Source organism: Propithecus coquereli, unplaced genomic scaffold, assembly GCF_000956105.1.
Source record: "Propithecus coquereli isolate 6110/MARCELLA unplaced genomic scaffold, Pcoq_1.0 Scaffold122, whole genome shotgun sequence".
Lineage (NCBI taxonomy): Eukaryota > Metazoa > Chordata > Mammalia > Primates > Indriidae > Propithecus > Propithecus coquereli.
Window position 1 is genome coordinate 6,608,813 of NW_012136303.1, and position 16,715 is coordinate 6,625,527.

The following is a 16,715-nucleotide window of genomic DNA, read 5'->3' on the forward strand; positions in this document are numbered from 1 at the left end:
CATAAACTTTTCACTGAATAAATTTAAAGGCTTTATTTGGGAAGCAAGAATTGCAGTTGGGGGCATACACACAGATTGGGGTTTTCGGTATGTCCAAAGAAAAGGTTGGGTGTTTCATTAAGAAAGAAACATGGCATGTATTATCTTGAAAGAAAGCTCATTGGTGATAGTAAGCTCTGACTGGTGAGTGATGGAGGTAGGTCAAAATCGTCTTAGAGTCAAGGCAGGTCATTTCAGCAGCTACTCACTGGTAAAACTGGGCTTAGGGTTACAGCAGGCTGCTTCAGCAGCTGGGCTTGTGCACAGTTTAATTCCTGGAGTAGACGCTACGTGCCCTGAGTACTTTGTTCCCCTGGCCCCTTGACTCTGATTTAAATGGGGATGACAAGAATGACCCGATTTATATAATCAACTTTCACAGGGGATAGCTAGTAAGAAATAAAGAGAACTCCAAAGAGTACAGGAATTGCAGATTTAAGGAGCAGCTCCTACCCCTAGAGAGCCCAAAGGAGAGCGTCCCCCCGCCCCCTCCCCAGCAAGGTCGAGATCCAGGCTTTGTCAGAGAGGACATGCTGTGGCGCTAGGGATGGCAAAGAAGCCACTGCAGTGCCTCGCTGGCGGAACTTGCTGGAAACCTGCCCGCTAGGATAAGCAGGGAAAGTCATTCATGGTGAGGTATCTCCCCAGAGGCTCTCTGCTACAAAACCACCCGAGAAGGTGCCAGAGGAAGCTGCTGGTTGCTGGGTGCCGATGGCCACTGTGCATCACAAAAGCCATCTTGCCTGCAGAAGCCTGGTGCTGGGGAAATCACCCTGGCTGTGAGCTGGACCCTGGGGAAGCAGGGCAGGCTGCGGAACTGCTGAGAGCACCGCAGAACCGCAACGCAGGCCTGCCTTCCTGCAGCGTCCCTCCAGCACCCTCTACTGGCAAATCTTAGCATCTTGCCCGCCGACAGTATTTTGAGTCAGGCACTGAAGGGTGGGTCTGGAGCTGAGATGCAATATTGATAACTGGCATTATGACCCTCTTGATGTTCTCTGAAAAAGAACCCACCTCTGTGCCTTTGAAGTTGCTGTACCCCCTACCTGGAGTCCTGTTTCTCAATTCCCAGCCACAGCTGCCTGGCGTGCTCCCTGACTCCTGGCAGGTTTCTGCTCAAATTGCTTTTTGTAAGTAGAGCCTTTCCTGACCCCCTCCAATTAAATTGAACCGTACTCACAACACCTCCCACCTCCCTCTTCTCGATTTACTTTTTTCTGTAGCAATGATTACCATTCGACATAGTTTATTTACATGTTTATTTTTTTTTTCTGTCTCCCCTTTCTAGAGAGTTGGCTCATCAAGTTCAGGGAATTCTATTTTGTTCACTCTAGGATACCCAGTAGAGTTGAACAGCACAGTGCCTAGTGCACAAGTGTCCAATAAATATTTATTGGACGACTGAGTGAACTGTGGTAAATCAGGAGCATGCAAGAAGAGAAGGGAATACGCCAGCCCGCATCTCATTAGCATGTTAACTACCACACTTAACATGCTGGTAAATTTCCTCTCGGATTTTTCCCCATGAGGTTTTCTGCTTTCTTTTGTTTTGTTTTTTAATTTTTATAAGAGCTTAACATACCCAGAGAAATGTATTCATTTCAAAAGTGTGCGGCTCACTGAATTTTTTTCACAAACTGAACCCACCAGGTAACCAGCACTCAGACCAAGAAATAGAACATCACCAGCACCCTAGAAGCTCCCTGCTTGCCCCCTTCCAGGGTAACCATTATCCTAAACTGTAGAAGCAAAGATTAGCTTTTGTAGTTTATCTGAATGGAATTACATGGTATTACGCTTTTGTGTTTGGCCTTTGGCTTCTGTCACTTGACATTTTGTACAGAAGATTCATCCATGTGGTGTTACCGTAGTTCCTTTGTGCTCGTTGATGTGTGACCTTCCATTGTGTGGACACACGACGGTTTTTCTATTATACTATTGATGGATATTTGGGCAGATTCCATCTGGGGCTATTATGATTGGAGTTGCTATGTGCATTCTTGTACCTGTCTCTTTGTGAACACGTGTCAGCATTTCTGTTGGGTATATATTCAGGAATGGAATTGCTGGGTCATAGGACATACGTATGTTCAGCTTTGCACCAACTCCCAACCCCAGGGGTATAATCTTCCACTCATGCCACGTGGTATTCCTTGATGTAACACACGTGGAGCACCCAGCACTGCACACAGCCTTCCATACGAGGCATTCTGGAAATGGGCATGTTCTTTCTTTGACTCCATGCTAAACACTGTACATGGTCCCCTGAGAGAAACAAAGACAAATAAGCCACATCATGCATAAGGGCAGCTGAACCCTGTAACGATAGATCTCACTCCCCAAAATAGTATAAGGCGATATTCAAAAGAAAAAAGCCTCTTTACAAAATTAGAATTGAAAGGCTCAAAAACAACAATAATGCAAATATTTATTGATCTTTTCCTTTGTGCTAACCACATTACATATATTACCTCATTTAATCTTCAATGAGATGAGGTTTTATCTTCTTGTAATAAAAAGTCTGGCTTTTTTTTTTTCTTAGTAGGGACAGGGTCTCACTATGTTGCCCAGGCTGGTCTTGAACTGCTGGCTTCAAGTCATTCTCCCCCCTCAGCCTCCCAAAGTGCTGGGATCACAGGCGTGAGCCACCACACCTGGCCTGACTTCATTTTTTTTTTTTTTTTTTTGAGACAGAGTCTCACTTTGTTGCCCGGGCTAGAGCGAGTGCCGTGGCGTCAGCCTAGCTCACAGTAACCTCAAACTCCTGGGCTCAAGCGATCCTTCTGCCTCAGCCTCCTGAGTAGCTGGGACTACAGGCACGCGTCACCATGCCTGGCTAATTTTTTCTATATATATATTTTTTTAGTTGTCCAGATCATTTCTTTCTATTTTTTTAGTAGAGACGGGGTCTCGCTCTTGCTCAGGCTGGTCTCGAACTCCTGACCTTTCAGCGATCCACCTGCCTTGGCCTCTCAAAGTGCTAGGATTATAGGCGTGAGCCACCGCGCCCGGCCCTAACTTCATTTTTAATGACTGCTGATAGCTTTCAAGTATCACCCTTTTCTCTTCCCCTCTTGTCCCACAACTGGGCAAGCCCATAGCAGACCTGTGTGCTCTCTGTCTTGGCGCCATGCAAGCCTTGACCTTCCTGCAAATCCCTTACCACAGCCCAGCCCCTAGGCACAACAAAATGGGCCAGTCGCCTCTCCTTGCTCTCTCAAGCCTTTTTGAACTTGCTTGGGAGCCTGCCCTGCTCTCCCCAGAAAGCCTCATTCTATCAGTAATTAATCTTTTCATCCCCTCGTGATACTTGTATAGGTTCCTCAGTGTCAGACACCCAAACCAAACATGGATGAAGGGGTCAATCCCGCCCTTCCACGAGACAACTACAAGACATATCCCCATTTTACAGATGAGCAAACTGGAGCTCAGAAAAGCTATTTATTAATCATTTACTCAACAATACTTTGTGCACAGAGCTGTGGGAATCAACATAGACAAATTCCCTGCCCTCATTAGAGTCAGGGGAAGCAGTTCACAGAAAAATAAATACAAACTGCTTTTAAATACCTGAGAACATAATTAGCCTCCCTTATAACCAAATATATACAAATAAAACAAGGAGATATTTTTTAACTGATCAGATTGAACGAGATCTAACAATGTAACACTACATTGTATTGGCAAGGACGTTAGGAACAGGTGCCTGTATACACTGCTGTTGATGGCGTAGGCTAATACAGGTGGAGGGCTCTTTGGCATACCTACCAACACTCCAAATGTACTCCCCCTCTCCCCCTCTTCCTCAGTGACGCTGCTTTTAGGAATCTATACACGTATTACAGAGGTATGGCTACACAGCTAAGAGGGACAGGGCCTGGCACTTCCTTCTTTCTTTAAATAAAATATTTTATTTCTACATAGGTTTTTGTGGAAAATGGGGACAAGACAGAAAATGAGGAAAAGACTAACAGAATCCCAGCACCTTTGTGTACGACTGAGCCCACACGCTGCTGTTCCCTTCCTCCTTACAGAGCAATGCTGCCTCCTGGTGGATTTGGGTTTTGGGTTTTTGTTTTGTTCCCTTGTTTTGTTTTAGTACAGAACATTCATTATTTCACCATTTTCAATTTTTTTAATATACTTAATTTTTTTTAAATAGGCAATGCTCTTACCTGGTTCAATATTTAAAAGGTTCTAAGTGGAATTCAGTGAAAACTCTCCCTTCCATTCCTGTTCCCCTCAAGCCAGGTTCCTTCCCCCCCAGGCAACCACACTGGCCAATTCCTTATAGACGGCTTTCCAGAGATATTTCATGCACACACCTGGATTCAGTAAGTGACAGTTTCTTTCTTTCTAGCTCCTGTCTTGGAATCATGAATATCGCTCCGAAAAACTCAGAAAATCCAAAGTAAAAATACTTCTACAGGCCGGGCATGGTGGCTCACGCCTGTAATCCTAGCACTCTGGGAGGCCGAGGTGGGTGGATCGCTCAAGGTCAGGAGTTCGAGACCAGCCTGAGCAAGAGCGAGACACCCGTCTCTACTAAAAAATAGAAAGAAATGATCTGGACAACTAAAAAAATATATATATATAGAAAAAATTAGCCGGGCATGGTGGCGCATGCCTGTAGTCCGAGCTACTCGGGAGGCTGAGGCAGGAGGATCGCTTGAGCCCAGGAGTTTGAGGTTGCTGTGAGCTATATGATGACGCCACTGCACTCTAGCCTGGGCAAAAGAGCGAGACTCTGGCTCCAAAAAAAAAAAAAAAATACTTCTACACAAATTATCCGTTACTGCCTGATTTGTGGTCATGAAAAATCAAAAACAATATGAATTCCCAAAATTCATAGAGTCATAGAGTAATAACTAAGTCATGTTACAACTATTGTAATCATTATGAAGACTTATGTAACAAGATTGGAAAATGTCTATCACAGGTTTTTTTAAAAACCAATACACAAAAGAGGAAATAGATAAAAATAAAAATGATCCCCTCATTTGAAATAAAAAGAATGCAATGATGTAACAATGATGGGCCATTTTTCAGCTGTCAAACTAGAAAAGTGTATTTCTTCTTAATGACAAACATTAGCTCTGAGGAGCATGTTGTGAAAAGTATAATTGTGTCTAATTTGTAACAGGGTAAATTGACTCAAGCTTTTAAGAAAGTTAATTAAAATGTTCACGTCCTTCGACTTGGAAATTCTATTTTTAATTATCTAAATATAGAATAATCTTTATGCAAAAATATGGTCATCACATTATTTGTTGGTGAAAAAACTAAGCTAAATGTTCAACTACAGAGGATTGGTTAGGTAAATAGTGATATGTTCACTTAATAAGATCCTAAAATCATTCTAATGTTTGCAAAGATTTGGAGATATGTTTTTGATGTTAAAAGAAATAGAAAGTTGAGTTTATAGTAAGATGACAAAACTCAAAAAGTGGAGGATTTGGGATATTGGGACTCTGAGCATTTTCTTTCTACATTCCTTAATGAGCATGTTTATATAACAAAATATTTTTAAAAGAAACAAGCAGAATATATAAATCATGGAACAGCATGCCTGCGGGTCTAAGCAGAAGTTAGATTTAAATCCAACAGCAAACCTGATGCCTTTACTCTATTACCTTACTCAGTCCTTGCAGCCACAGACCAATTTACTAACGTGAACTAAGATTTAGAGGCTTGCTGTGAAAACTGGAATGGAGTGAAGTCCATAGGCAGGTGAGAGCACATTAGAATTCTTCACCCTAACCTCTTTCACCCCCAGGGACTTGGGAGTCATCTTAAAGATACAATGGTCAGAATGCCCAAATGTCTGATTGCAGACTTTCCCTTTTGTTCTTTCTCTTAGTCTGTGGTTCTCAAAAGCCAGTGCGACTAAGATTTTTCAGTGTAGAGTTGTATATACAGAACCATATTTGCTGCACTTCAAGGGAGTTTGAGTGGATTTTCAAGAATAGTTTTCAGGATACAGGATTTTCACTTTACTAACCATCAGGCAATGTGTGACTCTAGGTTTTATTCCTTTGCATGATTATGTTTGTTATTTGCATGATAAAAATAAGAGTACCTGCCTTTCAGCTCAGGCTGGGAGTATAAAACCCTTTTGGGTCACACCTGGCAGGTAATGGGAGGCTAGCCCACGAGTTGCCTCAGTTCTGCTTTGCAGTTTGTGCTGCTCAGGGTACAGGTTCCTGTGACACTGGGCCAAGCGCTAACTCTTCCACCAAAAGCTGCCGCCAAACTCACCTACCTGATGTCCTTATTCCAATAAACCCAGACCAACTGCATCTTTGCTCGGCCTTTTCTTCCACTGGGACTATCCTCCCCATAACAAAAAGCCTTAGTAAATTCATTCTGTGAAGAAACTTTCTTTTCTTTCTTTTTTTGAGATGAAATTCATAGAGCAATAATTAATCATTTTAACCATTACAACTCAGTAACACCTGGTGTCTTCACAATGTTGTAAAACCACCGGCTCTCCCTGGTTTCAGATCTTTTTCATCACCCTATAAAAGCACCCCATACCCATTAAGTAATCACTCTCCATTTCCCCCCACCCCCACTCCTAGTATCTCTACTCTTTCTTTCTCTACAAATTTGTCTATTATGGATATATCATATAAGAGGAATTATATAACACATAATCTTTTCTCACTTAACACAATGTTTTCAAGTTTTATCTAAGTGGTAGCATGTATCATTCCTTTTATGGCTAAATAATATTCCATTGTATATATTGTGAAAGTTATCAGAATCAAAATGGAATCACTTGTACTAAAAATAAACAAACAAACAAAACCCTTGACAAACAGAGTCAAGGAAGGCATGAAGGGAGGATTCTCATGCATAAATGACTGATAACAAAAACTATCAGGAAAGACTGCAAAAACTGCAACCTTGCACAAAGGCCATCGCAACCTCACACGTACACACACACAAATTTCTGCAAGGATATCTGCCTAGGAACTGCCTGTCCAACCTCAGACTGGTGCCCTCCTTGTTATTGATCCTTGTAGCCAAGGATAATTATCTCAAACAACTATGTACTCCTCATTTTTCCCTTAAAAACCTTCGTCTTCTTTTACCTCCCTGACGTACATAGCTTACTATGGCACATGTGTTTCCATTGCAATGCCCTATTCCCGAATAAATATTAATATCGTTTTCTTTTAGAGAGCCTGTTTGTTATTTAGGTTGGCAGTACACACCATAATTTGTTTATTCATTATCTTTTCTTGGACACTTAAGTTGTTTCCACAATTCAGCTGCTGGGAATGATGCTGCTGTAAACACTCGTGTACAAGTTTCTACGTAGGCATATATTAATAGTTTCACTCCTCTTGCGTATTGAGTAAACACATTCTGTTTCTCTACACTGTCACACAACACTTCTGACACCAGTTCTGGAGAACACACTCGCTGCTTCTCTCCTGCTATACTCTCACAGCACAGAAAACTCCTGTGACTAGATGTGGGGTTTTCCCCCACACACTAAACAATTCTCCAGTGGACACCAGCTGGGTGTCCTGTAACTCAACTCTGACACTATGTACTGGATATAGTGTCAAATCCCACAGAGTAAAGGCTCAGTCTCACAAAACTGCCTCCCACTTCAGATGCCAATCACAAGTCTCAGGTTGTGACTTCTGATGGACCAGCTACAAATCAGGGTTCCCACAACTGCCCTCCTTGGGTTCAATTTGCTGGGATGGCTCACAGGACTCGGGCAAACACGCTTACCAGTTTATTATAAAGGATATTATAAACACAGATGAACATCCAGATGAGGAGGTACATAGGGCCAGGTATGGGGTAAGAACTCGTTAGCTTCCACGCCCTCTCCAGGTGCACCGCGCTCCATGTATTCAGCAACTTGGAAGCTCACCAAATCTTACTGAAGTTTTCAGAGCTTGATCTCCAGCCACCCCTCCCTGGAGGCTGGTGGTTGGGGCTGAGAGTTCCCACCCTCTAATCCCTTGGTCTTTCCGATGACTGGCCCCATTCTGAGATTATGTAGAGCGCCCTAAATCACCTCATTAGTATGAACTCAGGTGTTATCAAACAGCTCATTGTGAATAACAAAAGACACTCGTATTACACAGGAAACTCCAAGGGCTTTAGGTGCTTTGTGGTAAGAACCAGAAACAAAGACCAAAAATTAATATATTTCACATTATGCTACTAATATCTAGGAGTGGAATTGCTGGATCATATTGTAATTTTGTTTAGCTTTCAGGAGCTGTTTTCCATATAGTAGCTGTACCATTTTCTCACCAGCAACACAAGCGGGTTCCTTCCCAACAGTTATTTCTCTTCATTAAAGCCATCCTAGTTGAGTGTGAAGTGGTATCTCATCGTGGTTTTGATTTGCGTTTCTTTAATGACCAATGATGTTGAACAACTTTTTGTGTGCTTCTTGGCCATTTGTGTATCTTCTTTGTAGAAATGTCTATTTTTTTGTTCATTTTGAAATTGGGTTATCTTTTTATTGTTGAATTTTAAAATTTCTTAATATAGTCTGGATAATAAACTCTTAATTCACTCTTCATCATACCTTTTGATGCACAAGTTTTTGATGAAGTACTATTTATTTTCTTTTGTTGCTTGTGTTGTGCCAAATCTAAGAATCCATCACCAAATCCAAGGTCATGAAGATTTTCTTCTAATAGTTCTAGCTCCTATATTTAGATTGTTGGTCAATTTTGAGTTAATGAGTGATATATGGAGTAAGGTAGTTATCCAGTTATCCCAGCACTATTTCTTGAAGGCTACTCTTTCTCCAATGAAGTTTTGGTGCCCTTTTAGAAAATTAATTGTCCACTATGTGCAAGGGTTTATTTCTGGACTCTCAATTCTATCCATTAGTCTGTAATGGATAGGCTATCTTTACGGTTTTGATTACTGTAGCCTTGTAGTAAGCTCTGAAATCAGGACTAGCTTTCCTCAAGATTTTTTTTTTTTTTTTTTTTTTTTTGGCTATTGGAGCCTTTTGTAGCTTCATATAAATTTGAGGACTGACTTCTCCATTTCTGCAAGACTACTGGAATTTTTATAGGGATTGCATCGAATCTTGTTTGGAGAGTACTGCTATCTTAACGACAGTTAAGTCTTCCAGTCCATGAACATGAGATGGCTTTCCTCATTTACTTAGGTTTTCTTTCTGGATTTTTAGTGTTCAGCATACAAAGTCTTCATTCTCTTCTTTGGTTTGATTCCTTGGTTTTCAATATTTAGGTGTTTGGTCTTTAGGTATTTCTTGGTTTTTATTCTTTAGTTTGCTATCCCAAGTGGAATTCTTTTCTTAATTTCCTTTTCAGATTGTTACTGATATATAGAAAGTTGATTTTTGTGTGATCTTCTACCCCAAAACTTTGCTGAATTTATTAGCTCTAGTAGCTTTCTTGCAGATTCTCTGGATTTTCCATATATGGCATTATATCACGTACAGAGACAGTCTTCCTTCTTTCTTTTCAATTTGGATACCTTTTATTTTTTTCTTGCCTAACTGCTCTGGCTAGAACTTCCAGTACAATGTTGAAAAGCAGTGGTGAAAGTAGGAACCCTTGTTTTGTTCCTAATCTTAAGGGGAAAAAACTTTAAGTTTTCACCATTATGTAAGCTGTGGGTTTTTCATAAATGCCTTTATCATGTTTAGAAAGTTCCCTTCTATTCCTAATTTGATCAGTGTTTTTCAAAGGGTGCTGAAATCCTATCAAATTCTTTATTCTGCATCTATTAAGATGACCTATGGCTTTTTTCTTCTATTAATGTGGTATATTCCATTGACTGATTTTATGCTGAACCACCCTTACATTCCTGGAGAAATTCATTAACACCAGAGTGATACGCCACTAGTCTTTTTCTTTTCATTAACGTCTCCTTCGCATTTAGAATTATCTTCCCCCATACGGTAACTTAAGAACAGTGTCCATCCCTTATTTCTTTACCTTGAAGCTTGAGGTACTGAGAACTAGAGTGCATCTCTGACTCCATCTATCAACTTCACATAGACTTTGGGTGGAAAAAATCATGAAGATCCCACAACTCAAAAGTTTTAGGTTATATGTATGTGACCCTGGGAGGTATCAAATTTGTTTTTCTCCCAATAAGATTTTCACTTTTAGCATTTGCTTCATACTTTATTGGATACAAAAAAGAATATAATCTTAAGTACTGTTTGAGGAGCTAAACAAATGAGTGCCCAAGAGCATGTATCAGTCTATACCGCTCACCAACAACGTATGAGTCTTTATTTCAACAAACTGTTTGATCTTTGAATTTGATAGGTGAAAAGGTCTCACTGTAGTTCAATTTTGTGATTCTCTTAGTATGTGAAGTTGTGTATCAGATGCAAATATGTAGTAAAATGTTATAGGGAAGCAGGTAAGATTAGGGTTAATTTTCCCAAGGTAACCCTTGACTCAGTTAAGCACCCAATATATCAAAGATTTTTATAAAAATAAATAGATACATAGGTGCATTTATAATATTCTCTTAAGAGTTTATTATAAACCAGTTTCATAGGCCACAAGGAAATAAAAGGACTATGTACAGCCTTACAGGAAACAGGCAGGGAGCTGAGGAGGACCAAGATGAGTCTAGGGCCTTGGTGGGCGAATTCCCGGGGGAGGGGGCCCTGTAAGGGAAACCAGACAATCCGGTGAGACTCCTCGAACAACAGCATAACAAACAAACAGGTCTGTGGTAACGTGGCCCTGAGGAATCGAGCCCACGCCTCTGTGGAGCTACTTCCATAACTCTGTGGCCAAGGGTCAAAGAAGGCCTGAAGTAAGAGTAAGAAGTTTAGTCAGTGCCTGATCTGCAACTCGAAGCCCAAACCCTGCCCCAGCCTCCCACACCCTGCAGTTAGCAACTGACTAGAGGGATATACATGGCATATGTGCTAACTAGGGGCTTCCCTGGGACTAACTGGGTTTCTATGCTTATAAAACCCATAAACAGAAAACCCAAAACTAGAGACACAAGTCACCAAGTATGGCTGTGGGTTATCTTAGAGGCCGCCGTGGCTTGGTAGAAAGAACACTGGACTGGGAGTCAAGACACAGCTCTCTGGGCCCATTTTCTCATGTACATAGGGGCTGAGCTCAGCATTTCTCAAACTGAAGTTAAACACAAATACATAATATCCTCTTCTGATTACTAGGTACTATCAAACCAAAGGGCATAAGACAATCTCATAACTCTTGTTAGGGATCGTCAGAATGCATTATTTCATAGTGCTCTGGGGACACTGCCCTAGACATTGAGAAATACCCTGGGTAGAGTTGCTCTAACTGTTCTAAGAGGGGAGGTAAGGCCTATTTTAACAATGTTTGTTCCCCTTTCCCTGTTCTTTCTGCTCTAGGGAAGGAAGCTAAAGTCACTGCTGCAGGCACTTACCTCGCATCCCTGGGGGAGGGGGCCGCATCCCCGGAGGGGGCATGCCCATTGGAGTCCCTCGTCCAGGGGGGATCCCCATTGGGGGACCCATGGGAGGCCTCATACCAGGAGGCGGGCCCATCATGCCTGCAAGAGAAAAATCCGCAAGAATACAGGTCAAGTGTCTGTCTTGAAAAGATAGCAGGAAACATACCAAGCTGACCATTCCACCCTCTCAGCCTCTCCTAGAAAACTGGCACTTGAGCCAAAGAGCCAGAGCTCCCAATGGCTCTTGTCCAGCTACTTTCATGATCAGTCAGCCAGGCTGGATCTCAGAGTAATCCTGCTTAATTATACAAACTCATCATCAGTTTCAGTCAAGGTTGTCTCATCATGAATCCAGCTAAGGCATTTTATATCACTTAGCACTCGTCTCCCTATGAGCTCCTCACCTGGAGGGGGTGCTCCTCGGCCCATAGGTGGGGGAGGACCCCCACGGCCAGGCGGGTACTGGGTTGGGGCCCCTGCAATACTGGCTGTGGCAGCAGCTGCAGCAGCTGCCACAGTACCTCTTCCTTGTGGGGTCATCACCTAAGAGGACACAGGAAGAAAGTGTTAGGCAGAATACTACAGTGCAATGCAGCTTTCCCCTTTCCTCCCCAACGTGGGGAAGGAGAGCAGGAAGTAGCAGACAACAAATCCCCTAAAGCTGTAACTCACCACATTAGACTTCCTATTCAAAACCACTTGTCAGAAATGATCAAGCTTGAATGCCCAATTCCCAACTTCTAGGCCTGAGGTTAAGGATGAGTTAAGGATGCCCAATCCAACTTAGAGAATACATTTTCAAATATGACTGATGATAGGTTATAACAGAGTATATTTCAAATGTTATCACAGAAACATTTTGCTCAGAGTTGACTAAAATACCTTCTGTGTATCTCTCAACGTAATTTACAATGGCCAAGTTTTCCTCTTCACTTCTGAGGCCACATATAATACAGTGAAACGCTGATAGTCTTGAGAATCATAGGTTGGTCATTCTGGACTCTTTCCAAACTACGGACCCTCCTCTCCTTTATCCTTTATTTTAGCCACCAAAACCTGGTGCCCTTTCCCCAGCCCCTCACCTGTTGAGATGGCCCACCAACCCCACGGACTGGCCCGGCAAGTCCTGCAGGAGCCTGGGGCATGGGAACCCCAGCTGGGATTCCTCTGCCAGCAGCCCTGCCGATCCCTGGGCCCCCAGCAGCTCCAGCAAGTGGCACTCGGGCAATACCAGTCTGAAAAATAAATTTATAGGGCATAAAAACAACTTATAAATACTGCTTATCTATATGTGCTGACACCATTCTTCCTCCATCTAAGATTATGTGTCTAGCTGCTACCCCTGAAGCAAGCTAGACAAACTTAAAAGAGTGTCCAGAGAACTATGCCATGCCTCACCCACCTATATGTATTCCTTTGAAAATTAAACCAAGAGCAAAGGGCCACGGTTCTATTCAGGATTCAGCAGTCAAGAGCAACTGACCTGACTTCAAAGGGACATGAGATCTATTCCCAGCTGATTCTCACCTGCTAGGTTGAGTGTGGACAAATAATCCCACAATGCTAGGACTGTTTCCTCATCTGCAAATGATGGGATAATAGTAAAACTGGATGTGGTCATGAAGGTTTACAATGGGCTACACCACCGTAGCCAACTCTACTGGAAGTAGGTCCCAAGAGTTATAAATATGTACATATGCTTTGAAGCAAGAAATATGCTAATATCCCTTGAAGACATTTGTAACTGGAAAAAGCTGCATGTAAGAATCCAAAATAAGGAAATGACTAGGATAAACTACTCAGTACTCATTTCAGAAGATATCTTTAAGTCATTAACATGACTTGACTTAGAGTCTCTAAAGACTTTCTAAATGTGGCCTGGTGTTTACGGAACCATGATCGTCTGGGATCAAATGTCAGTTTCACCACTTACTCACTGTGATACCTTGGGCAAGATACTAAACCCCACTTTGTTTTATCTAGAAAGTGAAAATAATTTATCTCACAATTACATGAATTAAATAAAATATTGAAGGTGCTCGGTGCACAAGAGGTGCTCAATGAACATTAACTATTATTCTAAAACTCTACAAAACAAAATACATACATATTCTATTGTTTGGAGTTAAACGACTTTTAGAGGTCCACCTAGACTGTCTTCACATTAAAAACTGACCTAGATAATCTTATGTTCCTCCACTGACTCACTATGTACATCGACTGAGGAACAGGCAAGGCTTTAAAGGCAGAAATAACCCAATTCTAGTCCCCTCTCTCCACCTCTTTCTTGCAGGGTAACCTCTTTAAGATTCCCTTTATTATCTATAAAAAGGGAGCAAAACCCAGAGGATGGCTGTGAGGATGGCAATGAAACACAGAGAACCTGACACAGTCTGGCGCATGGTACAGCCTCCCTTCCACACGGCTTCCTGCTCTGACTTACATCTTTAGGAGGAGGTCCCTCTACTGTCATTGAGACCAGGTTCTCCCCTCGTAACAGCACCAGACCGAGGACTCGCTTCTCTTCCCTTTCTGCTTGTTTGGAGTTCTTTGGCCTAAAGACAAGTTGAGGATAATAAACAAAAAAGCAAGTGTTAGAGGATAGGTAAAGTTCAGGCTCACCTGCCTAGAGGCCTCCAAGATTTGCTTATACTACATCTCCTGACAAATGGTACACAAACTTTCCCGAGACAGCCCTTCTGGATAGGCAGAACAGGTAACCACATAGGTGGTTGCCTGCCGGTTCCCTACCACTCCAAGAGGATGCACTGACCAAGAGATAGGACAGGGTCAAGAAAGCCTAGCCCTGGCCAAATGCTATTCCACAGCAACTGCGAAGGCTTTTCCCTCGGTCAAATTTTCTTTGCTATCAGCCTGTTCCCTCCCTTTAGGAGGGAGGTCAGGAGGCAGCCTAAGGATTCCTCAAGTCAACTGAATCCCACCCACCCTACTAAAGTGCAGTGTCGTTCTAGTACCAATTCAACCTCGCAGGCCTATAATTCTATCCCTCACCTCACACAGGAGAAGCCACAAAGGAAAAGAGAATTTCATACACAGAGAAACTGAAATTTCACACCTGTTCCTCAAAAGCACAAAAACAGAAATTCCCAAATAGCACCAATCAGAAAAAGATGAACAAAATATAAACGTAAACTAGTAAAAGTAATAGGATAGGGGAAGGGGCATAAAAGGCAAAGCTAAGATCCTAAAAATAAGGAAAAAACAAAATATCCTGATTTTAAAAAATAACTCAAAGATTTGATTTTGATACTTTACATTAAATTAACTGGTTTTCTGTGGCTGGACATTATTTCCTTTTTTGGCTTGTTTTCTTTATTAATAATAAGCATGTATTGCCCTAAAAAACCCTTCTCATAGACTTTTCAAAAGTTTTTTCTCATAGACTTTTCTGTGTTTTGAAAAATATTTTCCAATAAACATTTTTTATTATTAGAATAAAATCAGTTTCATTTCAAAAACAATAGGGAACTATCTGGAATAGTTCCACACTGATCTGTTGGCCCCTCTCTAATACATACCTGGCACTCAGGCATCCCTACCACATTTTTATCCTGTATTTCTTGATCTTAGGCCACAAAAGAAAATGGCCTCAAAGATAACCAAAGGGAACTCATAGACAGTGACAACATAATATGGACACGGCCTATGACAAAAGAGTTGGATGACCACAAAAGTCATGTAACTTCTTTGGGCCTCAAGTAGCCTTGAATGTTAAATAGGATGGAAAAGCTAGACCATATCTTTTAACGGGCCAAGAGCTTAAGATCTGTGAGACTTAAGACAGGGAGTTAGCTAATAACTTATGGAATCGTAGCAAAGTAGAAAATATATCCAATTGTTTGTACAAATGCCAATAAAAATTACTGGCCCCAAACCCACATGGGGAGCTGAGCACTTACCCTGAAGAGGGTCAGAGGCTTCTTAAAGCAGTTTCCGACCAGGCTGCATTGGGAGAGCCCTTTAGGCTACAGCTTTACAAATAGGCAATGAGGCCAGAAAATCAAGCTCTCCCCCCTCACACACCTGTGGGGAGAACATGAGAGCCCTTTACCCCAGTACCCAGGGGCATGCAAAGCCAGAGAAACAAAAAGCCTAGCAGCCCTCCTCACAACTTGCACCTTGCTAAAACTAGAAAGCAAGGCCTGCTGGACTAAGGAAGGAGATTTCTTAGTGTTCTATGTCCCCATTTAAGACTGCCCTTTAAAACTGGAGAACAAACAGAGAGGAACCAACTAGCTACATCACCACCTGTCACTTGGCCCACCCACCCAATCCACTTCCCTCGTCCAGTCTCCCCTCCCCACAGCCCCCTCCTCACTTGATCTTTCTGAACTCATCACAGTCACAAAGGATCAAATTCATATGCTTGTCAAAAGCCTTGAAGGTGCCAATGAAGATCCGGCCGTCTTGCAGGATGCACCTCATCCTGTAGTCAATGTGCTGCAGCATCTTGCTGCTCTTGCCCACAGTCTGCAAGGAGAAACCAGCAGGGATGAGACTCGCTCTTCTGGACCCACACCCCTCTGGCCCTCCCCCACAACTTCCACCACAGCCTTCTATTCCAAGCGTCTGTCTTTCTCAGCAGATTCTCAGTCTTCCACCCACAGCCCTTTCATGGCAATTCTCTCATGTCACGCTGTTTTCAGTCCTGACCTCTACCCAGTAATCTGCTATTCTCCCTTCCCTTAAAATCAGTCTTTCTCATATTACAATTGCCTTTATGTTGTGTCAGTTTCAGGGATTGGAGTGTGGGGTGTTCCCAAACTAATCAAATCCATCCCTACCAGAGATCAGCCATCTGCCATTGTGCAGATTATAGAGGTATGACTCAAGTGCTGTGGAACATCCAAATCCCATTAAAAAGACCGAGTAAAGAGCTGGAATGGGGCTGACACTAAAAATCTAATAAATGAGAGACCTGTTATCAAAAAGGGTATCACCTTCAGGGTGGAGAAGGGAATCCCCAAATTGAGAATTTGTTAGAATGCCTCCAAGACTATCTTTGGCAGAGAGAAACTTTTCTGGTGGCCAGGGAGCTAATTGGTTTGGACACGTAATGGTCTTTAAGAACACATAACTTGGTACACTTAATTCTTTTTTTTGTTTTTTTTTTGAGACAGTGTCTCACTGTGTTGCCCGGGCTAGAGTGCCGTGGCGTCAGCCTAGCTCACAGCAACCTCAAACTCCTGGGCTCAAGCAATCCTCCTGCCTCAGCC

General features: G+C 42.3%; 1 protein-coding gene across 1 annotated transcript in view; it reads right to left on the bottom strand.

Moving 5' to 3' along the window:
* Positions 1 to 10,535: 10,535 nt before the first annotated feature.
* The window catches only part of SNRPB (small nuclear ribonucleoprotein polypeptides B and B1), an 8,322-nt gene continuing 2,142 nt past the window's right edge, over positions 10,536 to 16,715 (bottom strand). Inside the window, exons 2-7 of the mRNA XM_012665814.1 lie at positions 15,818 to 15,969; positions 13,922 to 14,033; positions 12,561 to 12,713; positions 11,883 to 12,021; positions 11,452 to 11,577; positions 10,536 to 10,834 (exon numbers count right to left, since the gene is read on the bottom strand). Coding sequence (XP_012521268.1) covers positions 10,824 to 10,834; positions 11,452 to 11,577; positions 11,883 to 12,021; positions 12,561 to 12,713; positions 13,922 to 14,033; positions 15,818 to 15,969 — 693 coding nt within the window. The 3' untranslated portion in view covers positions 10,536 to 10,823. The remainder of the gene's footprint in view (positions 10,835 to 11,451; positions 11,578 to 11,882; positions 12,022 to 12,560; positions 12,714 to 13,921; positions 14,034 to 15,817; positions 15,970 to 16,715) is intronic.